A 27,284-nucleotide genomic window follows, 5' to 3' on the forward strand; every position below is an offset into this window, starting at 1 on the left:
GGTGCATTGGCCACGCTAAATTGCCCATTTATTGGGGTGGAAAAAAATAAAAATAACCTTGCACCATCCTTTCATGATGTTGGGATGTCCCAAAGTGCTTTACACCGAGTGCAGTCACTGTTGTAACTCCGGAAACGCGGCAGTCGGTTTGTGCACAGCAAGCTCCCACAAACGGCAAAGTGATAGTGACTGGCCAATGTTGCTTATGGGAAAAATAATGGCCAGGCCATTGGGGAACACCCCTTTGCTCTTCAAAGTAATGCCAAGGGATCATTTATGGCCAACTGAGAGGGCAAATGGGGTCTGTTTAATGCCCCATCAGAAAGTCAACATTATGACCACACTCCCCCTGCTGACGATTAATTCTCCGCAAAGAAGTCAATGAATGGTTGCCACCTCCGGGTGAACCCTAACAACGACCCTCTCAAGGCGAACTTGATTTTCTCCAAGCCCAGGAAACTTGCCATGTCTGAACAGCCAGGCTTCCGACTTTGGGGGGTTTGAGTCCCTCCAAGCTAGAAGTATCCATCTCCGGGCTACCAGGGAAGCAAAGGCCAAAACGTCGGCCTCTTTCTCCCCCTGGACTTCCGGGGGCCTCTAAAATCCCCAAAATCGCCACCTCCGGACCCATTGCCACCCTTATGTTCAATACTCTAGACATGACATCCTCGAACCCCTGCCAGTACCTCCTTAGTATTGGACAAGCCCAAAACATGTGGCCATGGTCTGCCGGTCCTCTCAGACACTTTACACACCTGTCCACTACGCCGAAGAATCTGCTCATCCGGGACACTGTCATGTGGGCCCGGTGGACGACCTTAAACTGAATCAGGCTGAGCCTGGCACATGTTGCAGTCCCATTAACTCTGCTCAGCCCGTCCGCCCTCAGGCCTTCCCCAATCTCCCCTCCCAACTTCTCCTTCCATTTATGCCTCAGCTCCTCGGTCTGCGTCTCCTCCGCCCCCTTGAGCTCCTTGTAAATATCCAAGACACTTCCCTCCCCCACCCATCCTCTAGACACTACCCTATCTTGGATCCCCCTTAGTGGCAAGAGTGGAAAAGATGGCATCTGGCTGTGCAAAAAATCCCCCACCTCAATATACCGGAATTCATTCCCCCTCGTCAACCCAAACTTGGCCTCCAGCGCCCTCAAGCTAGGGAAGCTCCCTTCCAAGAACAAATCTCCCATCCGTTCCTCCATACCCGATAACCCCCGTCCAACCGCCCCGGAGCAAACCGATGATTGTCACATATTGGGGACCAGACCAATACTCCCGTTGCTCCCACATGCCTCCTCCACTGTCCCCAGATCCGAACCGTAACAGCCTCCCCGAACAGGCGCCGGAATGTGGCGACTGGGGGCTTTTCACAGTAACTTCATTGAAGCCTACTTGTGACAATAAGCGATTTTCATTTTTCATTTCATGTCTGGCTCTGCACTAAACTGATGAGGTACTCTATAATTTCTTAGATCTTTATCTTTTTCCCCCCCTTCCTGTACAGATGGACGAGGCAAACGGAAACATCTTAATCCTTCAGACTGTTGGTCCTTGAGCAATAGTAGTGAGGGTGCTTTCTCACTGACCCAACCATTCACCTACACAGTCACCTACGGAGATTTGAACAGAGGCCTCTACCCAAGGGACAGGAAAACTAGAAGGACGACCACCCAGTTGTCCCCTCTCCAAAGACAGTGTGTTCACAATGGCAGGAGGCTGTCAGAGGATGTAACCAGTAGCAAAGCCATTGTTGGTCCGTCATCCTCCAAGGTGGATTCCATTTTTGACCCTGAAGATTTTCTTTCCTTGTTTGCTGAAAGCAATGTGCTGGCCCTGAATTCAAAGTCCAATGAAGAGCACTCGGTCCTGTTGTTGAGAAGCCCAAACGAGGCCCGTGACGCAGCCTGGGGCAGTTGTACAAAGAGACCCAGCTTAGAAGATGCTCCGACGGGCCAGCAGCAGAATTGGGTCGAAGGGGAAGAACCGGAGGTAGATCCCCTCCCGGACTCGTACTTTGGATTACTGGGATGCACACATTCCCAGACCTTGCCTTCTGGTCACATCAGTCAGCTGCCTGATGAAATCCTCAGGATTGTGTTCCTTTCCCTGCCAGCAGAAGACCTCTATCGCCTCAGCTCAGTGTGTCAGCAATGGTGGCGTGTTATCAGTGACCCAATGGTAAGCCTTGACTTCTTCCGTCACCTGGTTTGTTCATAATATTCTTTTGCAAATTGCCTATCCAATTTTTCTCCTTCCCTCCTTCCTGCAGTCACACCACTGACTACCCATGAACCACTTCATATACATGTACCAATTCTTCACATGGGTGTGAGATAGGGGGTATTTGGAGAACTATTTAATTGAATAGAGGGGTTATGGCCACACTGCAGCCTAACCCAGTCTTAGCCTGATGCCTACCCACATGTGTTTACCAGCAGAGGTATCTGGCCCTCGGGCTGATTGCCCCTTTCCGCCCACACCACCTGGGCTGGTTTAGCACACTGGGCTAAATCGCTGGCTTTGAAAGCAGACCAAGGCAGGCCAGCAGCACGGTTCAATTCCCGTACCAGCCTCCCCGAACAGGCGCCGGAATGTGGCGACTAGGGGCTTTTCACAGTAACTTCATTTGAAGCCTACTTGTGACAATAAGCGATTTTCATTCACCTCCAGCGCAGTGGGGTGGTGAAGTCCGGTGTAATCTTCCCCAGTGATTACTCCCACTAATTCATTGCAGACTGGAGCTGGGTTTGACCTCTTGACCTTTTTTGCAACCAGCCTATCACCAATCGTCATGAACATGTGACTTTACCAAAATGGCCACTCCTGGGGATTGATCAGGGCGGATTGTAGTCCAACAACAATGGACACGTTTGAGAACATAAGGGGTGTGATTTTTATTAAAAACACGTTCTGACTCCTTGGATTTCTGATCCATTTTACTGTTAGGGTGGCAGCTCTGCTAAAGTTAAATGTCACCTCAGGCCGAACTTACTTTCTGACTCTATTCAATTTTGTCTCATCGGATAGTGTAAAATAGCGGGAGCTTTGGAAGGAGGGGAGCAGATAATAAGTGGTAAAACTAGATCATGCCGGTCGGAATCCTTCCACATCCAAGTTCCTGATCCCCATGCGGCTGTTGGAGTAACTCCAAGCAAACGGGGAACATTCCATGCAGGGAAAGACCATGATCGGACAGCGAAATGCATTTTATTTCTAATGGTTTGTTTCTTTTCTGAATCTGATTTCATAGTTTGTACCATATAAGAAGTTGTACTATCGATACAGGAAGGGAGAAGAAAGTGCTGTGAAGGAGATTGATCAGATCCTGAAGGAAAATAATATTAAAAAGGAAAATGAACTTTGCGTGCTGAATCTCATAAAGTGAGTGTTTGGAATGTCAAATGCTTGTGTCCTAACTATAGCTTTGTGTTCACCATTACCATTACTTTGGGCCGCACTGTAGCCCAGTGGTTAGCACAGTTGCTTCACAGCTCCAGGATCCCAGGTTCGATTCCCGGCTTGGGTAATCCTCCCAGTGTGGAGTCTGCACGTTCTCCCCGTGTCTGCGTGGGTTTCCTCCCACAGTCCAAAGCTGTGCAGGTCAGGTGGATTGGCCATGCTAAATTGCCCTTAGTATCCAAAAAGGTTAGGTTGGGTTATGGTGATAGGGTGGAGGCGTGGGCTTAAGTAGGGTGCTCTTTCCAAGGGCCGGTGCAGACTCGATGGGCCGAATGGCCTCCTTCTGCACTGTAAATTCTGATTTTATCAGAAGAGTTGTACATTTAACCAGGCAAAATTGAGAGGATGTATTTATCAGGAATAATTGAACAGGCTACAGCTCCGACAGAAGGATGACGACTGAGGGACCTCATAAGGCGGTCTTTAAAATTCTGAAATGGTTTGATAGGGTAGTTTAATCACCAAGGAAGCCAGCGATAGGCTGTTTGCTATTAACAATAATCTGCCCACGGCAGTCTCTATCCACAGTCACAGTCCCTGCTGGGATAGCCGACATGCCGCCCTGCTTGGGCCGGTTTTTATGTTCAGTTTCAGTGAGCCTCAGCTGGGTGGCCTCAGCCCCCTACCGGGGGAAGCTCGTACTCCCCCAGGGGGCGATCGACAATGGTTTCCCTGTGGGCCTCGTGGGGGTTAGGACAGGTAAATTTAGAGAAGGCGTCTCCATTTAGGGGAGGGAGGGAGGCGACCAAAACTGAAGTCACGAATAGTTCCGGTGGGGAATTCAGGAGAAATGGTTACAATGTGAAACTCGCTACCACAAGGAGGCATGGATACGTAAGGGGAAATTAGACAGCCCGATAAGCACAGGAAGGGGCAAGGAAATCAAAGGTGCTGCTGCTTCTGGATTTGACGGAGAGGTTGGGAGAATGCTCATGTTACTCTGTGCAGTTGTTTCTATTTAATATTTTAATATATGGTCTGTGTAATATATAATTGAAAATGACCATTTTCTGTCCACTTGAACGACAAAAACTCTCTGCCGCTAGAAATTCAAGCTGGTCTTTTGTCAGGAGACTTTTAAAAAAAAAAATAAAAAAATTTAGAGTACCCATATGTGACCCCAGACTCGCAGCGGTGTGGCTGACTTCTAAATGGCCGAGTACGCCACTGAGTTCAAGGACAATTGGGGATGAGCAACCGAACGCTGGCCTTGCCCCAGCAACGCTGGCCTTGCCCCAGCAACGCGCACTTGTGGGGAAGGTCCTTTATCTACATTTTTAAAAACCGATTAAATTTAGATAAAACCTTTTGGGATGAATAACGTAATCTACACTGGGGGGAGCTGGAAAATACTGATTAAATTCCAGTGTTGAGATATGTATTTGTCTCACTCTACAATATAAACTCTCCGCAGTTCTCGGTTTACACTTTCTGTAATTATTTTTTTTTTGTGCCTTTGCTGCCGTTCTGTCACCGTTCTTTAAATTTTAAATGTAGGTTTGTGGCATCTTTCCAGAATGTTCTGCCCGTGAACTCTGAAGCCGTCTTGCGTTGCCTAAAAGACCACCCTCTGTTCAAGCAATCTGAAGCATCTGTGGCTGAGACGCTGCCTAATTTGGCCAGTGCAGCTGGGGTATGTCTCATTTGTGAGTGTGGAAACATCGCAAAGCATTTCAGAGAAGCAATTTCAATTAGAAATTTAACCTTGAGTCATCTAGGGCGATGTTGGGGAAGGTAGCTTTACGTGGCGTGGCTTCTGGCCCCTCACCAGTCGGAGCATCTGTGCGGGGGGCGGCGGCACCATTTTTGCTGTAAAACCAGACACTTCCTCTGGACATGGCTTCAAAATGGGAGAATCCTGCGCGATGTTCTCCCGCTGGAGCAACTTAGTCGTGCAGCCGCTGGGAGCGCAGATCAGGAAGCCATTCCCCAACCCTTCGCTGTGCAAATTTATGCATGGTGAGGGTTGCGAGGGTTGCTATAGGGCCGCCATTCTGAGCAGGTGGCGCGATAGCGAGATCCTGCAGCTGACCCCCCCCCCCCCCCCCCCCCTCGCATCACAAATCCTCCCCCCCTAGGCGCATCATAATTTAGCCCCCACCGCCAGATTTTCCAGAGTACCCCGTTCCCCCCCCCCCCCCACCTTCTCCCAAGTACTGGGGTGGGGGGGGGGAGTATATCGTGAAAAGAAACATGTCACTGTGTGTATGATTTTATATAATTTAGACTACACATGCGTGGGCGATACTGGCTGTGATCGTTCTCCTGTCCGATAGTGTGAAGGACGTCCAGGGACTGATTTCCTGTCTCCAGCAGACCCGGTCGACCCTGCCCCTAAACGAGGTGATGGAGATCCTGTACTGCATGGCGACCTTACTGTTTGCCTTGAGAGAGAAGCACATCGATATCAGCAGCAGGTAGGACAAACCCCTGTTAGGTCCCCCTTCGATAGCTTCTAATGCTTGCAATGGGTTGTTGGTTGTTTACAGGTCACGTCACTGGCTTCAGTTGGGTTGTGCGTTTTCAATCTCAGCTGTAGAGATGAACAAAAGAAGTACTCTCAACACTTTATGTTTCTTGAATTGCTTGTGCGTTCGTCCTCTTTCCATTGCCCAAGAGTCGGAGCTTACTCTCCTTTTTCTTGTGATGATGGAATCTTATTATTCCTGTTTTGTTTGGCACCTGCCATGTTTTTTCTTTTTAAAAAAAAAATGGCCTCTTCCACCTCGGAGGATAAAAGCGGCAGACATGTGGGAACACAACCCATTTGCAAGTCCCCCTCCAGGCCCCACACCATCCTGACTTGGAAAGATATCTCCGTTCCTTCACTGTCACTGGGCCAAAAATCCCAGGACTCTCTTCCGACGTATCTGGATGTACCTACACCACGTGGACTGCAGCGGTTCAATTGGCGGCTCACCACCACCACCACCACCTCCTCGAGGGCATTTAGGGATGGGCAACAAATGGCTGGCCTAGCCAGCGACGCCCACATTCCTGAAATTAATGGGGGGAGAAAAAGCACAGGAGCAGTGGGTGCCAGAGGATCACAGCTGGAGGCCTCCAGCCATCTTGTGGTGGGATTTCCCCCTCCGCACTGATGGACTGGAAGCTGTGACCACATGGATCTTTTTAAGGCAACATCATTATGCCTCTGGGGTGCGACTCCGCCTTGAGGCACCCTGGCAATCTCCTGTCCGCCTGTAGGTTTGCTGACAGGATACCGCTTTGGGTCCTCTGGGCAGGATGGAAGGACGGAGCGCTCCTGCCATCCTTAATTACACAATGGACGTGGAGTTGCCCAGTTAAGCTGCGTCATGTAAGATTGCTTCTGTGGAAATGGTCCTGACTCCTGAATAAAGATTCTTATAATATTATAAAGAAATGAACAATCAGCAGAAGATCCAGCCTGTTAGTGCTGAAAATGTGAGGAAAATTGCAATGTTGCAATTCAGCAGGGAAGTGCATCGTCGTGTTGGCTTGAGACAGACCGTGAAAGTGACAGTTTGTGATTCCCTGGGTGGGATTCTCCCATATCGCGCCGTATGGGAGAATCGCCGCCAGGAAGGGAGGCTGGAGCGTCGTGCACCGCTCCAGCGCGGGGCCAGAATCGGTCGTGCCCGCACCCGTTTCACGCCGTCCTGAAACGCGACGGCGTTCACGACGGCGCGGACACTCTGCCTCCATTTCGGAGAATCCCGCCCCCTGTCTGTGGTAAAAATTAAATGAATGAGATCTGGGGCTGGATTCTCCGCTGTCGGGATTCTCCGTTGCGCCGGCAGCCCGGGGATTTCCCGACGGCGTGGGGCTGCCCACAGTGGGAAGCCCCATTGGCCGGCTGGCGAGACGGAGAATCCTGGCGGTGCATCGCACCAGAAATCTGGTGTGGCGGGACAGAGAATCCCGCCCAGGTTACGAGAACTGGCCCCCAAAAAAAGGTCAGACTGCAGATTTCCACCCAAGAACTGGGCACTCCCTTCTCCACCCCGAAACGCACGCTAAACCAAGATGGCGCAGAGCCGGCAATCCAAAATAAAAACAGAAAATTCTGAACCCCCCCGCAGCAAGTCCGGAAGCATTTGTGGAGAGAGAGAGAGCGAGAAAGAAAGAGAGGGAATTAGCTGAGGGAGGAGAAATGCCTCCCTTGCCTCTTTCCATGAATCTGTGCCGCTAAAAATCTTTTTAAGTTTCCAAATCGCTGCCTGAACCGCTGAACATTTCCAACATTCTCGACTTTTCGAAAGCCGCCCACTCAGCCCGACAATAATTGCCTGATGCACGGTTGGCCTTGTCTGTAAAAGCAATTGCTCGTCGGGATGACCAGTAATGCAGGCTGGCCCTCGCCCCGAGAACCAAAATGTGACAATTTAATCCAGGATCCAGATGCACAGTTTCCCGTTAACGGTGTGTGACTGAACTGAGTCCAATGCTAAATTAGCAACAGGATGACTGATGTGGGTAGTTCTGTTGCAGCGCGATCTTTTCTCCACATTGCCCTGGGAGCAATTGATGCTGACACAGGGCGCCTGAAATCTTAAGCATTTCCATTCCACGACAATCACATTCCTTGCCTTGATGAGCATAACATCCTCCCTCCATGTGGGAGAGTTTGTCTAATGTTAAAGCTTAACTACTGTTCTAAACTATTTTTCTCTGAATATTCTCCAGAATTCACTATAATCTGTTCTGCACACTCTATTTGCTGGAGAATCCAGCCAGTATCAGTAGACGACATGTGAAGCACCTTTGCTCAGCTCGGAGGTCTGGCAGGTGAGCTGTTCAATGCTGTGCCTTTTTTAAAATAAGTCCGAACTAATTCCATCGAGATTGGCGGAACAAACTTTTGCTGCAGGAATGGATAAAGGGAACTTTTATTTATGGATGAAAGCAAAATTCTGCAGATGCTGGCGATCGGAAGTAAAAACAAGGGCTGCGGCATGGCAGCACGGTGGTTTGCACTGTTGCTTCACAGCTCCAAGGTCCCAAGTTCGATTCCCTGCTTGGGTCACTGTCTGTGCGGAGTCTGCACGTTCTCCCCGTGTCTGCGTGGGTTTCCTCCGGGTGCTCCATTTGCTCCATAAATCCCGTCAGTTCTTTTGCCATTGCCTGCACCTTACCCGTTTGTGAACATGACCGGTCTAGGCCGGGGTCAAGGACTGTGTTAAAATCACCTCCCATAATCAGCCTGTGCGAGTCCAGGTCAGGTATCTTCCCCAGCATTCTCTTAATAAAATCCACATCTCAGGGAGCCCGGCGAACCATGTCCACATGTTTTGGTCATGCCCGGCACTGGAGGGGTTCTGGAGAGGAGTGGCGGGAGCAATATCTCAGCTGGTGAAAGTCCGGGTCAAGCCAAGCTGGGGGCTAGCAATATTCGGAGTAGTGGACGAACCGGGAGTGCAGGAGGCGAAAGAGGCCGGCATTCTGGCCTTTGCGTCCCTAGTAGCCCGGCGAAGGATCTTGCTAATGTGGAAGGAGGCGAAGCCCCCTAGCCTGGAGGCCTGGATAAATGATATGGCTGGGTTCATAAAGTTGGAGAGGATTAAGTTTGCCTTGAGAGGGTCTGCGCAGGGGTTCTACAGGCGGTGGCAATCGTTCCTAGACTATCCCGCGGAGCGTTAGAGGAAGGTCGGTCAGCAGCAACCTTGGGGGGGTGGGGGGGGGGGGGGGGGGGGGGGGGGGGGGGGGGGACTGCCTGGGAGGGTGGATGAGCAAGAGATAACGTGAAGGGTTGGGGAAACCTGGCACGTACGGGTGAGGGCCAGTGTACAAAGCTGTGTAAATATATCATTTTGCCATGTATATATCTTGCTCTGTGCGATTTCTCGGTCTTTTTTGTTACGGGGGGGGGGGGGGGTTATTGTTTGTAAGGGAGAAAAATTGTGTTAAAAAACTTTAATAAATATATTTTAAAAAAATAAATAAAATCCACATCGTCCCCAATTTGGGGCATAAACATTGACCAAAACTACCCTCATCCCTCGAGCTTACCACTCACCATGACAAATCTGCCTCCCCCATCCGAGATTGTACTACCCACCTTGAATTGCACCTGTTTGTTAACCAAAATCGCGACCCCCTGGTTGTAGTGTGCAGCCCCGAATGGAAGACCTGGCTAATCCAGCCCTTCCTTAATCTGACCTGGTCAGCTACCTTCAGATGAGTCTCCTGAAGCATTATTACGTCCACCTTCAGCGCCCTCAGATGCACGAACAAACATACCCTTTTTACCGGCCCGTTTAACCCTCTAACGTTCCAGGTGATCAGCCTGGTTGAGGGGCACCGTGCCCCCCCCACACCCCCCCCCCCCCCCTCGCCGATCAGCCATCTCCTTTCTTGGGGCCGACTCTAGCCCCTGTGTCGCGCTTCCCCTGGCCCGCCTCCTGGCAGCCCTCACCTCCGACCTCCATGTTACCAAATCCCGCCCTCGTCAGCAGATAAACTACCCCCCCCTTATGCCATAAACTAGCTATATACACCCCCCCCCCCCACCTGGCTTCCGTAGACCAGCACACCAGCTAGCCTGGTGACTCTCGACTCTGGCGCCAACAAGTCTCCCACCTATTGTTCCCTGTGACCCATTCCCCCCCCGCCCCTGCCCATCAACACCACTTCCCCAAACCAGCCATCTCGAGCAAATGCTCTGAAGAAACAAAAACCCAAGGAACAAAGAAAACCCCGACGCTAGTGCAAATCGAATAAAACAAAATAAACAATAGGCACTTCCAACCACCCCGATCAGAACACAAAAAGCCCCCAGCACCAAGTACCTTAATTACCCCTCTTTTTCCAGTGAAAACTCGAGTACAGAAGAGAAAAAAACCCAACACAACACAAGGAAAAACGTGTAAACATCGCTTAGTAACTTTTTAACTTAAGTCCAAAAAGTCCTCAGTTCGGCACCTGCCCTTCTCTCTTGGCGAAGTCCATCGCGTCCTCGGGCTCCTCAAAATAATGGTGCCGTCCCTCGTGCGTGACCCAAAGGCGCGCCGGGTATAGCAGCCCAAACTTCACCTTCTTAAACAGAATCTCTTTGACTTGCCTATAGCCTGCCCTCCTTCTGGCCACCTCCACACTCAGGTCCTGGTAGATGCGCAAGGCACTGTTATTCCAATGGCAGCTCCGCGTGCGCTTGGCCCACTGTAGCACCCGCTCCTTGTCCAGGAACCTGTGGAACCTGACCACCATCGCTCAGGGGGCGGCCCCGCTCGCGGCTGTCTCGCCAGCGCTCTGTGTGCCCTGTCCACCTCCAATGGGCGAGGGAAGACATCATCCCCCAACAGCTTCTGGAACATGCCTGCCACATACGCGGCGGCATCCTCCCCCTCCGGGAGACAAACGATTCTCAAATTCTGCCGACGAGACCTATTTTCCAGGTCCTCCACCTTTTCCAGAAGCCTTTTTTGTTGGTCTTTCAGCCTCCCCATCTCCACCTCCATCACCGTTTGGTGATCCTCCTGCTCCTCCAGCGCCTCCTCCAGCTTCTGGATCGTCCGATCCTGGGCATCCAGCCTATGATCCAGGCGCTCGATTGATTTCTGAATCATGTCTAAACTGTCCCGTTTCAGCACAGTGAAGCCCTCTTGGATGACCTTCAGCAGATGCTCCATTGTTGGCTGGGCTGTCCGCACCGGGGTCATGACATCGGCCATATTGTCTTCAGCAGCAGCTTCTACACTGCCCTTGTTTGCCCACTGCTTCAACTGTTTGCGATTCTTTCTGCTCCTTAATTCCATACACCTATATCTGGAGTCAGTGCCTGAGTGCCTATGCCTTCAGATCCAGCGCTCAAAAGTACAAAAAAGTCGGGGAATAAGGTCCAATAGTCCGACCGGATCGAGAGCCACCAAATGTGCGACTTACTTCCTAATAGCCGCCACCGGAAGTCCAAGAGCACCCTACTTAAGCCCACACCTCCACCCTATCCCTGTAACCCGGTAACCCCACCTAACCTTTTTGGACACTAAGGGCAATTTATCATGGCCAATCCACCTAACCTGCACATCTTTGGACTGTGGGAGGAAACCGGAGCACCCGGAGGAAACCCACGCAGACAAGGGGAGAACACCGGGAGCACAGACAGTGACCCAAGCCAGGAACTGAACCTGGGACCCTGGAGCTGTGAAGCAACAATGCTAACCACTTTGCTACCGTGCCACCCTTGTATGTACAATGTGCGGTTAAAACAAGTAAATGCTTTGCATTTTACTTTTATTATCTCAGAAGATCTTTGTAGTAGTTGGACAGCATTGATCGATTTTTCTTTCCAAGAAAAGGCTCGAGGTACACAAACTTGAACTGACTCGAGAGCAGCAACAAATACTGAAGCAGGAAACTGCCCCAGGACGTGTGATTCAAATAATGGGATTTGCAGGTGAGTAGCAAATAGGTGGATTAGTGGCCATGGTGCAGGATGTGTAGCTAATATGAGAGAGTGGTAGGCCCTCATGGAGCTTATTTGACCTAAACCGCACTCCCCCACCATTCATTTCTTTGCCTCCTCCTCCTTAGCATTCTCTTTCTCTCTCTCCCCTCTTTCCTTTCCCTCCCCCGCCTGCCGTCTTCTCTTGTATCTCTTTCTCCCCTCCACTTGTCCTCGGTGTATTTCCTCGTGCCGTGTCACAGGCATGTCACAGTTAACCTCGGGGCTTCTGAGTTGCTATGACAACATGCATGCTGTCGACTGGAGCTATGCATAGTGGTGGTGGTGGAAGCTCCAACATCCTTTTCTGTCACGTGGCTGACCAGGAATTTCTCCCGCTCTTACCACCTGTCACTGCCGTGCGTTGGGAAGATTTACAGGTTGATACCCAACCAGGTTATGAACACCTTGCCACCAGGTCCTGGGGCGGGACTCTACCCCGGGGCCTCTGGATCCTCCCCAGATCCCTTCTCATGTTCCAGATCCCTTCTCATTTTGGAGTGTATGTTTTTTGTTGCCTAGCAACTACTGAAGCTTCGCACTAATCGTGTGCAGCTCATTACTGCTTTGTTTGTTTTTTGTTCAAGGTTGAGGTTTTTTTTTTTGTGATTTTACATTCACAGCTCTGGAAAGTGATTCTGATCTCTTTTTTTATTGCACTGTGTGTTACCCCGAACAGTGTGGCGACTAGGGGATTTTCGCAGTAACTTTATTGCAGTGTTAATTGTTATGCGCCAGGGTTTAGAGAACACCAAAGTATATCATGGGAGTTCACCTGACCTACAACTGTTGATAGATTCTGGTTACGGGGAGCACAAGGGCCTGCCTTTCAGGTGTAATTCAGCAGAGGCGTTAAGCACTTTTAATCAAAAACAAAGTTTATTCTACAAATTCATTTAACATTTTATAAATACATTTTTTCAACTACAAACATAAATACCCCACACAGCTACAGTACTCTATATTTAACCCTTAATAACTTCCCTTACTATTTCACTCTGGTAACAACATCCATAAATCAGAACACCCTTTTTACCACAAAACAGTAGGTTTGAATTACTTCCAGAACACAGGTATTACTTTGAAGTTATCAAGTGATCTGGAGACACCTTTTTAACATGCAGAGAGAGAGAGACTCCAAGAGCCTTGTAGTCTGAATACAGCTTCCAATTGTCTCAACCGAAAGTAAAACTCGGAGCCACTAACAGCTTCCAGCTCAAAATGAAAGTAAAAACCAGAGCCACAGCCCAGCTCCACCCACACAATGACATCACTGCAGCCATTTGAGAAGACAAACCATTCTGAAAGGGACATTCCCATGACATTATGTAAGCCTACTTGTGACATTCATCAAAATTATTATTATTCCATTGCTTGCAAATATTCTTGAAGTTATTGAAAGGTCTTCTGAATGGCTTGCTCAACTGTGATGAAGAAATGATGAATTAAATCACCGTGATTATTACAAGGAAATATGTTGGAATGCCGTCACCCCCTTGTTTTAAATGTAATTTTTGTCCCCTTCCTCTGTGACGTAAGTGGCCTGAGGATATTTGATGTTTACAGCCACGCCACTCGCTATGGCATTCCTGACAACAAGACAACCTTCCTTTCCGTTTGTTCTCCCTCACTCTCCAGAAAGAAGTAAGCAGCTTCCACTCCGTCCACCCAGACAAGGTCAGGGCTTTTGGATTTGGAACTTGCACCCCGTATCTAGTTTCCAATCTGTCTTCGGGTACCTGAATGCTGTAAGCTACAGTCCCAAGAGCTGGAAAATAGGATTGGGCTGGGTCTTTGGCTGGCACAGGCGCAGTGGGGTGAATGGCCTCTTTCTGTGCTGTAAAATGATCTGAAGCCGCTATTCTTCTCATATGGACCAGGAGACTGAGCACTCGATTGGTGGCCTATTTGATTCCAGTGACACTCAGTTCCTACCCTGCAGTATCACACAGTTTGGGGGATTTTGTGACCGTTTTGTTCACAGGATTTGAGGGGAGAAAGAATCACTTTAAATGGCTTGGCTTTGAGGTAAATTGCATCCACACAGATCTGAAAACTGCGCCGAAAGGTTAGCTGATTAAAATACTAAGGGGCAAAGCTTTGATGTTGTTTTCTTGCAGCTGGCAAATAATCAGTAGATTAGCCATGTGACGCAAGGAGCTCTCTGGAAGTTGGAGAATGACTGGCAAATGAGCGAGCGATGGAGGGAAAATGTGTTCACTTGTTATAAGACCATAAGAAATAGGAACAGAATTAGGCCACTCGGCCCATCGAGTCTGCTCCGCCATTCAATCATGGCTGATATTTTTCTCACCCCCGTTCTCCTGCCTTCTCCCCATAACCCCTGATCCCCTTATTGATCAAAAACCTATCTATCTCTGTTTTAAAGACACTCAGTAATTTGGCCTCCACAGCCTTCTGCGGCAAAGAGTTCCACAGATTCATCATCCTCTGGTTGAAGAAATTCCTCCTCATCTCTGTTTTAAAGGATCGCCCCTTTCGTCTGAGATTGTGTCCTCTGCTTCTAGTTTTTCCTACAAGTGGAAACATCCTCTCCATGTCCACTCTATCCAGGCCTCGCAGCATCCTGTAAGTTTCAATAAGATCCCCCCTCATCCTTCTAAACTCCAACGGGTACAGACCCAGAGTCCTCAACCGTTCCTCATACGACAAGCTCTTCATTCCAGGGATCATTCTTGTGAACCTCCTCCGTACCCTTTCCAAGGCCAGCACATCCTTCCTCGGATACGGGGCCCAAAACCACTCCCAATACTCCAAATGCGGTCTGACCAGAACCTTATATAACCTCGGAAGTACATCCCTGGTCTTGAATTCTAGCCCTCTCGACATGATTGCTAACATTGCATTTGCCTTCCTAACTGCCGACTGAAACTGCATGTTAACCTTAAGAGAATTGTGAACAAGGACTCCCAAGTCCCTTTGTGCTTCTGATTTCCTAAGCATCTTCCCATTTAGAAAATAGTCGATGCCTCCATTTCTCCTTCCAAAGTGCATAACCTCACACTTTTCCACATTGTATTCCATCTGCCACTTCTTTGCCCACTCTCCTAGCTTGTCCAAGTCCTTCTGCAGCCCAACTGCTTCCTCAATACTATCTGCCCCTCTACAGATCTTTGTATCATCTGAAAACTTAGCAACAGTGCCCAGTACCTTCCTCCAAATCATTGTTTGGTTCTTTAAAGTGGGGAAATGACTCTTCTCTCTTTCCCCCCCCCCCCCCCCAACACCCCCACACACACACACATCTTTATCAAGTGCAACTTTCCAGCCCTAGTCTGACTGTTGAAACAATGGGCATTTTTATTTACAACGCAGATCAAGATCTGATTCCTATTTGTTTGAGTTAATGTCCATTATTTCTCCTTCTACCCAAGGTGCAGGTAAAACGTCTACACTGATCGAGTATGCATGGAGCAGACCTCGCCTCACGTTCCTGTACATTGTTTGTGCTAAGCATGTTCCAATGGTGATTAATCGCGTCTTCTCACCAAATGTGGAGTGTACGACTGTGCACGAAATGGCCTATCGATGTATAGGTTACAAGTAAGTGATGTGTCATGGAGACAATGGCCGAAGTTCTCCATTTGGGAAACTATGTTCTCTCGCCGGAGCTGGGACGCAAATCAGGAAGCAAATAGTGAAGCGGCTCTCAATCCTTCACATGCAAATTTATGCATGGCGAGGATTGCGAGGGATTCCTGAGGGAATCCTGCTATCGAGCTACCATTTTGCGTTGTCGCATCCCCACCCCCGGATTTTATAGTTTTCCCCGGTCCCCCTTCCCCCAAGTACAGAGATGATCCACTCAGATCCTTGAGCCGCAAGCCATTCATTCATTCCCTTCACTAGGCTGTGATTGTTAGTTTCCACAGAGGCATGGCTGCCAGCTTTGCTCCATTCATCTTCCTTCACAGTTGAGTAACTCTAAAGTGCTCGAACTGTAATGTTCATCAACATCAAGCTTTGACTGACAGCTCCTGGACCACTTCAAACAGAATTAAATGCTGTCAATTTCCAGCTGATCCCTTCACAATCACTGAAGCATGAAAGAAGGCTTCTGGGGGGCTTCAAAACAGGAGTCTCTTTTCTGGGGGCGGGGGGGGGGGGGGTTTGTGGGGGGCCTCTTTATTGGGAGGGTCTCTGGGAACATCTTATTTAGGGGGTATCTGTGTGGGGCTTTTATTTACGGGGCTCTGGGGGACGTCTCTGGGGGTTGGTGGTGGGGGTCTGTTGGGGCTGAGATGGGCAGGATTTGCATTGTGAGGGGTGGGGTGGATGGCCCTCGGATGGACTTTGGGTGCAACACCCTTAAGGAGTTACTCCCTTGGCCACCATGAGATCCATCATGTCAGGGCCACGGTGGGAAATACCTGTAGTAATTCCCGGCCCAGAGGACCGGAGAATCATGCGGGCACGGAGAATATGGTGTCTGCACAGCTAAGTGGTTGCAAACAGTTCTTGATGTCCCATTTGCATCCTCTCTCTGGCACCAGGCATGAACCTCGATCCCGACACTGGCACCGATCCTGTTTTCTCCCTGACGCTTTATTCTCAGCCTCACCAGGAACTCCGCTACCAGCGGCGAGAGGTGGAGATTTTCACCCAACGTGGGTTTTAGTTCTGTGTGAAGGTGGCCATCTGGCCCATCGAGTCTGCGTCGACCATCCCAAAAGAGCACCGTACCAGGGCCACGTCTCCACCCTATCCCCATAACTCCACCTACTCTTTTGGACACCAGGGGGCAATTTAGCGTGGCCAATCCACCTCACCTGCACATCTTTGGATTGTGGGAGGAAACCGGAGCACCCGGAGGAAACCCACGTAGACACGGGGAGAACGTGCAAACTCTACACAGTTGGCCAACATGCGAATCAAATCTGGCTCCCTGACCTCATGAGGCAACGGGTATGATAAAAGTTGGGTAAAAAGCTTCTCAAAAAAGCGTAAGGGAATCCAGGGTTATGGGGAAAGGGCAGGAAAGTGGACATGAGGAAATTAGTCTGATCAGCCCTGATCCTATTGAATGGTGGAGCAGGCTCGAGGGCTGAATGGCCTGCTCCTGTTCCTATATCTTATAGTCTTGTGAAACTTGGTACCTGAAATACCAACGCCTCTTATTCTCCAGCACAATAGAAGAAACCCCAATTGTTTGTTTACTTTGTGTTGGTCACCATCTTTCAGCTTCTGATGATCACTAGCTAGTGACTCCTACTGGACGGTGCATGTGTGGGACATTGGGCAAGAACAGGATTGGGTTTTGTTAAGAACACCCTGAATAGCTCGCTGATGATCACTGCCTACGCTTCCAGGTGAAGATTGGGCGCAATGGTGACGTGATGATACTGTACCTCAAGTAGTCATGATATGAAGGTATTTTAAGATGTTTTGTGATGACGGCCCATATTTGAACACTTGAATTTTCCATTAGATACCAGCGCAAGAGGAGGTTAATGTTTTCTGACCTGAAACCATTCGCTATTTTTGGACTTCCCGAAGCACGTGGCAGCTTTTTCAGAGCAAGCTTGATCTGTCAAAGCCTCTGCACATTCTTCTCCTCCACGGATGAGACTATCTCGGTTTCTCACGTACCAGAACACTGTAAGAGCGCCCGCGGAGGGATCACGCCCAAGAAATATCAAGAAAACCTGGTCAGTTCACAAATTGCATGTGGAATATTCCTCTATTGTGCTCCAGTTGTTCGCCCAGCTATCCTGAAGATATTGAACCATGTCCGGTGATGGTTATGCAATGCCAGAGACCTGTCAGCCATTGCTCGGGTTGGTAACACTCTTGCCTCTGAGTCAGAAGGTTGTGGCTTCAAGTCCTGCTCCTGAGACTCGAAGACAAAAATTTAGACTGATACTTCAGTGTGGTGCCGAGGGAGTGTTGCATTGTTGTAGGTGCCCCCTTTCAGGTGTTATATCGAATTGAGTGCGAAATCCCACTATGGCGCATCAGAGTAGAGGAGTTATCTCCAGCGTCATGGCCAATATGTATCCTTCAATCAGCGTCACTAAAACCATGATTAGTTAGTCATTAGCATGCAGCTGTTTCTGGGAGCTTGTTAAGGGTTAACAACAGTGAACGCACACCTCCAAAATACTACATTGGCTGCAGAGTGCTTCAGGCCTCCCTTAGGTCAGGAACGGTGCTGTATAAATGCAAGCCTTTTTGTTATTTCCTCTGGGTAGTCCACGTGGCTTTTTGTAGGAGGAACTTGGGATGGATAATAAATGGAGGCTTAATAAATGGATATCACTGACATCCCAAAAAACAATTTTAATAATATTCCTGTCCTTATTCACCAGCACCTTACCAGGAAACACAGATGATATGTTTCCTCCCCCCTCTCTATCCCACCCTTAATGTTACCTCCAAAAGCACTAGCCGAGACCATCCAACTCAACACAAAGTTGGGTATTGTACCTCAGAAATTCCGCGTGCAGAGTTTCCACAAATGATCTGATTCGACGAGATCCATGTCATCCCTCCCATCAATTGTAAAAAAACCAAGAAAATTCCTTGGATTAATAACAATTGTGCTCTTTGTTTCAGGACCTGGTTGAAGACGCAAAGAGGATTTGGCGGAAGATGATGGATCTTGGTGAACCTAAGGAGAATGGTTACTTCATGACTGAAGATGGTGAGGTTGATGAAAGTTCTTTTAGTGTATTTATTTTTCCAGTTAATTAGGAGCAAAGGGCAGTCTCTCCTTGTCCCCCCACCCCTCCTCTCTTCTCCCCCAGTGGCTGGCCTGGACATTATTTATTGCCCATCCCTAATTGCCCTTGATCAGGTGGTGCTGAGCCAACTACAGCTGAGTGACTTGCTAGGGTAAATAGCTATGGGTTTGGAATCACGCCTCGGCCAGATTGGGCAAGGGCGGCAGATTTACCGCCCAGGTGTGTTTTTATGGCAATTATGAAACCAACATTTTTTTCCAGATTTATTAATTAATTTGATTTAAATTTCCCCAAACTTCCGGGGATAGATTTGAACTCCTCCCTCCGAAGCTGGCCCTTTTGCGTTACTGGTCTACGGACATCACCATGATGCTCCTGTCCCCTTTCTCTTTGCCTCCTCTTCCATACCTTGCCACAGAAATGGAAATGTCTCGCTGTGTGATTTTGGTGATGCATCTTAAAATTCCTATTCCAGCCTAGATATCTGAACTATCCATGACCTGTCTGAATTTGCTGCTGAGAGAGCAGTAGATTTGGAGGATGCAGGAAAATATTACTGAAATGAAAATGAAATGAAAATCGCTTATTGTCACAAGTAGGCTTCAAATGAAGTTACTGTGAAAAGCCCCTAGTCGCCACATTCCGGTGCCTGTTCGGAGAGGCTGGTACGAGATAATTTAGGAAAGAAAAAAAATTAAAGAAATGCAAGCAACAGAATTTTCCTGCCTCTGATTTCATGTAAAATACTAGGACCGAGCTATGTGGATTGGACCTATCCGGTTGAAAGGAAACAAAGCTCATTGCCCTTCTCGAGGGTAATTAATGATGGACATTAAATGTTGGCTTTTCAATTACTGCTCACATCCCGTGAATGAACAGAAGGAAAAACCCGGGGAAAGAACCTGTGAGCGATAGTTACTTCCACTGTCCAGATAATATGGCGAAACAACAAATAAAAGTCAATCACGCACTGAATTCATTGCATAGCAGTAGGATTTGCTCTATAAAAGTTATGCACAGGTTTCACAATGCGCTGCTCCAGGCCACAGACCAGTTCTGGTCACCAACCCGTTAAAAAACACATATCTGCCTGCACACACACACATATATGTAACAGCCCGTAACAGCCTCCACAAACAGGCGCCGAATTGTGGCGACTAGGGGCTTTTCACAGTAACTTCATTTGAAGCCTACTTGTGACAATAAGCGATTTTCATATTGGAAAAGGAATAGAGAAGAGCAACAAAGCTGAATTGTGTCAAGAGGGTGAGCTGGGAGGTAAGACTAAAATAGCTTAAGCTTTGAATTCTAGCAAGGCGGTTGGCCCGAAGTGTAAAGCATAATGTGCCATAACCAAAAACAGTGTTTACACTTTACTGAATTTCTTTTTGGTGTACAACTATCTCTGCAATATTGCAGGACTGCTAACTGCCTGTTAGATTTACGATTTTGTGTTTTCTTTTTAAGGATACCTGAAACTTTGGCAACTTAGCAAACCCAGTCTGTCACAGTTTGATGTCATCCTTTTAGACGAAGCTGAAGATTGTAGCCCAGGTGGGTTAGTTACCTGTTGTCCTCTACATGCTGGGAGAGGACAGTTCAAACTCTAGATATGTTTGAAATAAAAACCCTGAACAGGTGATATTTCCCGTTCCACCATAGCTATTCCAATTGTAAAAGACTTGGGGTGGGGTTTTACGATCGTGCTCGCCCCGTGACGGGAAATTCCCGCCCGAGCATTTAAGTGGTCTGTCAGATTTTCCGTTCCCTGTGACAATTCCCGCAGCCGTTGGGACTGGAAAATTTAGCCCTTGAGGTGGAAAGATATGTATAAACTTGGGATGGAAATTAAATTGTACTGCAGTTCATTGCATTCCAAATTACCTCTCTACAATTTTGCAATGTACAAGACCAGTGTACACTAGAACTGCTTGCTGCAACTTTAGACCCATCACGGAGCCCATGGTCTTGGGACTGTTTCTCCCCTCCGGTGTCAGCTGACACTGTTGGCCCAGATGGCCTTGCCCAGGCTCCAGCTGGACCCTACAACCAAGAGCACTGACCCAAGACATTCTGCTCCAGTAAATAGGAACATAGGAATTAGGAGCAGAAGTCGGTAATTCGGCCCTTCAGGTCTGCTTCGCCATTCAGTCAGATCACGGCTCAACTCTTCCTGGTCTCAAATCCACCTCCCTACCTGTTCCCATATCCCTTTAACCGGGTTTTAAAAATCAGAAATATATCTATCTCCTTCTTGAAACCATTTAATGATCCAGACTTCACCGCACGCTGGGGCAGCGAGTTCTACAAATTCACCACCCTCTGCGAGAAGTAGTTCCTCCTCATCTCAGTTCTAAATCTACCGCCTCTCAACCTATATCTGTGACCTCTCATTCTAGATTGCCCCACAAGGGGGAACATTTGGCCTACGTTTACTTTATCAATCCCTTTTGTATTTTATATACCTCGATTCTAAACTCCACTGAGTATTAGCCCTAACTGCTCAATCTCTCCTGAGACGGTGTGCTCTTCCCTGCTGCCAGAGGCTCAAATATGACACATTTATACCGGAGAGCAGCAGTGGCCAATTATCTCCCCAAACATTTCCTGCTGTAGACTGTACAATTTGTGAGTTCACAAAGCTGATCAGCAGCCTCGTTACTCATGATAAAGGATGTACCGAAGCCAACGCCATTCGTTTTGGAAAGTCTCTCACACACAATCTCTTTGCTTTTCTCCAGCAATCATGGACATTGTACTCTCTCAGAAATGTGGGAAGGTCCTTGCGGCAGATCCACACCAGCAGATCAGTGGATTTGATGGTACTGTGGGCGCTCTGCGTCCCCATCTGTTTAGTCTGACACAGGTAAGGCCTCACTTTCAATAGCCAATTCTTTTGAAGTGTCACTACAATACTCGTTTCAGACCACACAAGCCATGACTGACCCGGCCGTAAACTACCTTGTAATCATCGCGCGATAGCCAGTAACAATCTGTCAAAGGAGGGAAAAAAAACAACTTGCATTCATGGAGCACCTAAACCATAGTCCCATTACTTCACAAGAGGTGTTACCAAATCTGACACCAAGCCAGATAGAGCTATTTGGACAGTTGACCAACAACCTGGTCAAAGAGGAAGGTTTGCAGAATTGGCATAAAGAGGAAGTTGGAGGAAGAGATGATATAAATGTGTTATATTTGAGCCTCTGGCAGCAGGGAACAGCACACCGTCTCAGGAGAGATTGAGCAGTTAGGGCTAATACTCAGTGGAGTTTAGAATCGAGGTATATAAAATACAAAAGGGATTGATAAAGTAAACGTAGGCCAAATGTTCCCCCTTGTGGGGCAATCTAGAACGAGAGGTCACAGATATAGGTTGAGAGGCGGTAGATTTAGAACTGAGATGAGGAGGAACTACTCGCAGAGGGTGGTGAATTTGTAGAACTCGCTGCCCCAGCGTGCGGTGAAGTCCGAATCATTAACGCTGGAATCTGAAATAGAAACAGAAAACACTAGGAAAACTCGGCAGGTCTGGCAGCCGAGTTAGGTGGATTGGCCATGATAAAATTGCTCAGTAGTGTCTCGGAATGTGCAGGTTTGGTGGGGTTTACAGGGATAGGGCAGGGAGTGGGCTTCGTTGGGGCGCTCTTACAGAGGGTTGGTGCAGACTCAATGGGCTGGATGGCCTCCTTCTGTACTGTAGAGATTCTATAACTCTATGATGGGCACCAAAACTGCTCACAGTATTCCAGGTGCGGTTTAACAAGTACTTTGTATAGTTTTAGCAAGATTTTTATACTCCATTTGTTATGGGAGAGGCATTTTCAGAACCCCAAAATGTATTATGGAGTTCAACCAGCCTCCCCCTTTAATGTATTGTTGCTTTTCAGAGCACACGGCTTGTTCTCCAGGTGTGGGATTACAATTATGGACACGTGGGTTTTTAAACACAAAACAATGTTTATTCCATGAACCCAATTTAACCCTTTAAATAAACGTTGGATCTCTTAACACCCCTTACTTCAAAGATAACCCCGAAAATAATACAACACTAAATAATCCTTCATTTATTCCTTTCAACATGCAAGAGACTTAACACCTTTAAACAGAAACACATCAAGTTAAAGGCATTACTTTTATGAGTTTAAATCACCCAAATGATCCAGAGATAGTCTTTCATGGCAGAGATCACAGCAGATCCAGCTCACTGCAAACACAGACACACCCCAAGCTCTTTTCAAACTGAAACTAAACATTGCAAAATGGCTGATCTAAAGCCCAGCTCCACCCACACTCTGACATCACTGCATTTCTTAAAGGTACATTGCTTACCCATCCATTTCTTAAAGGCACTCTCACATGACACATTCCCTTTGAGATAAAGGCCAACATTCCATTTGCCTTCCCAATTACCTGCTGAACTTGCACGCTAGATTTATGTGATTTATGTGCGAGAACCCCCAAATCCCTCTGTGCTGCAGGTTTCAGCAGTCTTTCCCCATTTAAATGATAATCAGCTCCTTTATTCTTTATACCAAAGCGCTTAACTTCACATTTTCCTACTTTACATTTCGATTTGTCACGTGATCCGAGGTACAGTGAAAAGTATTGTTCTGCGTACAGCCCAGACAGATAGCTCCATACATGAAAACATAATGAATACACAACATAAATACATAGACATAGATATCGGGTGATGCGTACGCAATATAGTGCTACAACTGTAGAGAAAATGCGTAGAGAGATCAGTTCAGTCCAGAAGAGGGCCGTTCATGAGTCTGGTAACAGCGGGGAAGAAGCTGTTTTTGAATCTATTGGTGCATGTTCCCAGACTTTTGTAGATGGAAGAGGTTGGAAGAGAGAATGACCTGGGTGGGAGGGGTCTTTGATTATGCTGCCCGCTTTCTCAATGCAGCACTTTGTTCCACTTGCCAGGTTTTTTTCCCCACTCGCCTAACCTGTCTATACCCCTCTGTCGACTCTTTGTGTTACCCTCACCACTTCCCTTCCCACCTATCTTTGTGTCATCTGCAAACTTGGCAATAGTGCATTCACTTGTTATGGGCGAGGCGTTTTCAGAACCCCAAAATGTATCATGGAGTTCAACCAACCTCGCCTTTTAATGCTTTTGTTGCTTTTCTGAGCACACTGCTTGTTCTCCAGGTGTGATATTACAATTATGGACACGTGGGTTTTTAAACACAAAACAATATTTATTCCATGAACTCAACTTAACCTCTTAGATAAACATTAGATCTCTTAACACCCCTTACTTCAAAGATAACCCCGAAAATAATACAACACTAAATAATCCTTCAGTTATCCCTTTCAACATCCATGAGTCTTAACACCTTTAAATAGAAACACATCAGGTTAAAGGCTTTACTATTATGAGTTTAAATCACCCAAATGATCCAGAGATAGTCTTTCATGGCAGAGATCACAGCAGATCCAGCTCACTGCAAACACAGACACACACCAAGCTTTTCCTCAAAACTGAAACTTCAAAATGGCTGAACTGAGCTCCGCTCCACCCACTCTCTGACATCACTGTTTTCTTAAAGGTACATTGCTTAAACATCCATTTCTTAAAGGTACTCTCACATGATACCTCCCCCAAGAAAAAAAGATAAACCATCAACTTCAAGATGGTTTCATTTTTCACTTTTGCACCATCCACTAAGAAACGCACACAGTAAAAATACTTTTTTGTTTCACAAACAAAAACAACACACGCAAACAGGCATAACAATATAGTCCATTTTTCTTTGTTCTTCTTCCTCCAATCGAAATCCTTCTCAATTGACAGTTTCTTTGAACAAGAAAGTCTCTGTACGATCCATCCATTCCTCTACTCCTCGGCAATTCTCTTTAGAATCGGATACTTTAGTTCAATCTGACCACAGAGACCCTTGCAATTCTCCAATACAGGAACACTGGTGATCACAGCTTTCAGGCAGTCAAACGCCTGTTGAAAGTCCGCTGTCTATTGAAATTTTTAACGTTTCTTTAGCAAGTCCATCAGTGGAGTAATCACGCCACAAAACTTTTGCACAAATGTTCGATCAAATCCACTCGTGCTAAGAAATCGCATTATTTCCCTTCGTCTTGAGGGTATCGGAAACTCCTCAAGGAAAGTGATTCGGGCTTCTCCAAATTCTCTTTCGGCTAGGTTCATCACCAAACCCACCGCCTGAAGTCGATCGAAAACTCCATACGATGTTTTAAATGTTCTTTCCATGTCTGGAAAGTGATTGTCACACTTTCTCAATGCAATCCTTCAAACGTGGGATAGGATAAGAGTCCGTTCTTTTAACTGCATTCACCTTTCTATAGTCCACACACAACCAATTCTGCTCTTATTTATAATTACCCTTATTTAAGTGCAGCGTGGTTGTTCCCACCCCATGTTTTCTCACTCTCAAGCTGAATGCTAAATTTTGCCATGTCTTTGTTTCTCGGGAATCTTTTACTCCCTGTGTCTGCGTGGGTCTCACCCCCACAACCCAAAAGATGTGCAGGGTAGGTAGATTGGCCACGCTAAATTGCTCCTTAATTGGAAAAAAAAAGAATTGGGTACTCTAAATTTTACAAGAAAACCTGCCTCATGACACGTTACCAGATTCAAAGTAGCCTGTTCCCTGGTTAGATCCACAACATATTGTTCTAGGAAAATGTCCCCAACAGACTCTATGAATTCTCCCTCATGGCTACCTCTGTCAATTTGGTTTCCCCAATCTACATGAAGATTAAAGTCGCCCATGATTCAAGTACTGCCTTTTTTACAAAACCCCATTATCGCCTCATTTATTCTCGACAACAGCATAGCTACAGTTTGGGGGCCTATAAACTACTCCACTGGTGTTGTCTTTTGTTATTTCCTACCTCCACCTATATTGGTTCTACATCTTCCTATCCAAGATCATTTCTTGCTCTTGCACTTATTCCATCTCGTACTAACAAAGCTACCCCGCCACCCTTTCATTCCTACCTGTCCTTTTGAAATGTCACATACCCTTGAATATTTAGTTCCCAGTTTTGATCTCCTTGTAACCACATCTCTGTAATAGCTATAAGATCACCCCCATTAACCACAGCTTGCACCGTTAATTCATCTATTTTGTGCCGAATGCTACGTGCATTAAGAACTGTTAATTTTAATTGTTCCCTTTTTGATCCATTTGTTGCTGTTTTTTAACATTTTTGTACACTCTGTCTCTTCCTGTCACACTCTGGGTATCATTATGTAAATAGCTGCATTGCAATGTTGTCATATCTTTTTGCTTTGTAAGCCTACATATGCCCTCTTCAGAACCATCCTCCTCTATTTAGGTTAAGGCCCTCTCTACTTTCCTAGTTATGCAGTTTGCAAGAACGCTGGTCCCAGCACGGCTCAGATGTAGACCATCCAGCGGTAAAGCCCCACTTTCCCCAGCACTGATGCCAGTTCCCCACGACCGAAACCCACCCCTCCCACGCCAGTCTTTGAGCCATGTATTCATCTCTCCAATTTTATGTACCCGATGCTGATTTACATGTGGCTCGGGTAATAATTCATAGATTATAACCTTGGAGGTTCTGTTGTTTAATTTGGTGCTTAATTCCTCATTCTGCCTATGTCATTGGTACCTACATGGACCACGACAATGGGATCCTCCCTCTCCCACTGAGAGTTCCTCTCCAGCCCCGGAGCATGTCCCAAATCCTGGCAGCGGGCAGGCAGCAAAGACTTCTTCCTTACTACAGAAAACAGTTTCAAACCCTCTCGCCACACTATCCCCCACTACCACTATCTCATATGCTCCCCCTACTTGAATAACATCCTTTACCACAGTACATGGTGAGTCAGCCCATCCATCCTGCAGCCCCCACTCTCCTCCAAAAAAGCTGAGAGACCATCAGAGCAGCAGTCGGCCCATCGAGTCTGCTCTACCATTCGATCATGGCTGATACGTTCCTCAAAGAACCTCAGACCTGTTGGACAATTGCAGTGACTGACACTCCTGTCCTCTGGGCCCCCTTGCCTGCCTCAGCTGGAGTCATGCCCTCCTTTCCCTGACCACTTTCAAACCGGAAGATTCGATCCTAAGAGGTGTGACCGCCCCCTGAAGCAACAGTCCAGGCAACTATCTCTCTCCCTGACGTGTTTCAGCATCCACAGCTCGGCCTCCAGCTCGAAGACTCTGAGCCAAAGCTCCTCAAGCCACAGACACTGAGGACATGATTGCCCTGGGTAACGCTGGTATCCAGGAGCTCCCACATACTGCAGTCATGACACATCACAAAGGAGAAAGTGCTAGAGAAACTAAGAGGTCTAAAAATTGAGGTCTAAGATAGATGGGCTACATCCAAGAGTTCTCAAGGAGATAGCTGAAGAAATAGTGGAGGCGTTAGTTATGATCTTTCAAAAGTCACTGAAGTCAGGGAAAGTCCCAGAGGATTGGAAAATCGCTGTTGTAACCCCCCTGTTCAAGAAGGGAACAAGGAAAAAGATGGAAAATTATAGGCCAATTAGCCTAACCTCGGTTGTTGGCAAGATTCTAGAATCCATCGTTAAGGATGAGATTTCTAAATTCTTGGAAGTGCAGGGTCGGATTAGGACAAGTCAGCATGGATTTAGTAAGGGGAGGTCGTGCCTGACAAACCTGTTAGAGTTCTTTGAAGAGATAACAAATAGGTTAGACCAAGGAGAGCCAATGG

At 47.4% G+C, this 27,284-nt stretch overlaps 1 protein-coding gene across 2 annotated transcripts in view; it reads left to right on the forward strand.

The window, feature by feature from the left end:
* The window catches only part of fbxo18 (F-box DNA helicase 1), a 63,288-nt gene that overhangs the window by 10,351 nt on the left and 25,653 nt on the right, over window positions 1-27,284 (forward strand). For both annotated transcript variants that reach the window (XM_072471102.1, XM_072471103.1), the window contains exons 3-13: window positions 1,504-2,177; window positions 3,250-3,380; window positions 4,956-5,091; window positions 5,685-5,875; window positions 8,127-8,228; window positions 11,735-11,832; window positions 15,276-15,444; window positions 17,330-17,549; window positions 18,457-18,544; window positions 20,052-20,138; window positions 21,326-21,450. In XM_072471102.1, the coding sequence (XP_072327203.1) occupies window positions 1,504-2,177; window positions 3,250-3,380; window positions 4,956-5,091; window positions 5,685-5,875; window positions 8,127-8,228; window positions 11,735-11,832; window positions 15,276-15,444; window positions 17,330-17,549; window positions 18,457-18,544; window positions 20,052-20,138; window positions 21,326-21,450 (2,021 nt within the window). The remainder of the gene's footprint in view (window positions 1-1,503; window positions 2,178-3,249; window positions 3,381-4,955; window positions 5,092-5,684; window positions 5,876-8,126; window positions 8,229-11,734; window positions 11,833-15,275; window positions 15,445-17,329; window positions 17,550-18,456; window positions 18,545-20,051; window positions 20,139-21,325; window positions 21,451-27,284) is intronic.

Source organism: Scyliorhinus torazame, chromosome 13, assembly GCF_047496885.1.
Source record: "Scyliorhinus torazame isolate Kashiwa2021f chromosome 13, sScyTor2.1, whole genome shotgun sequence".
NCBI lineage: Eukaryota > Metazoa > Chordata > Chondrichthyes > Carcharhiniformes > Scyliorhinidae > Scyliorhinus > Scyliorhinus torazame.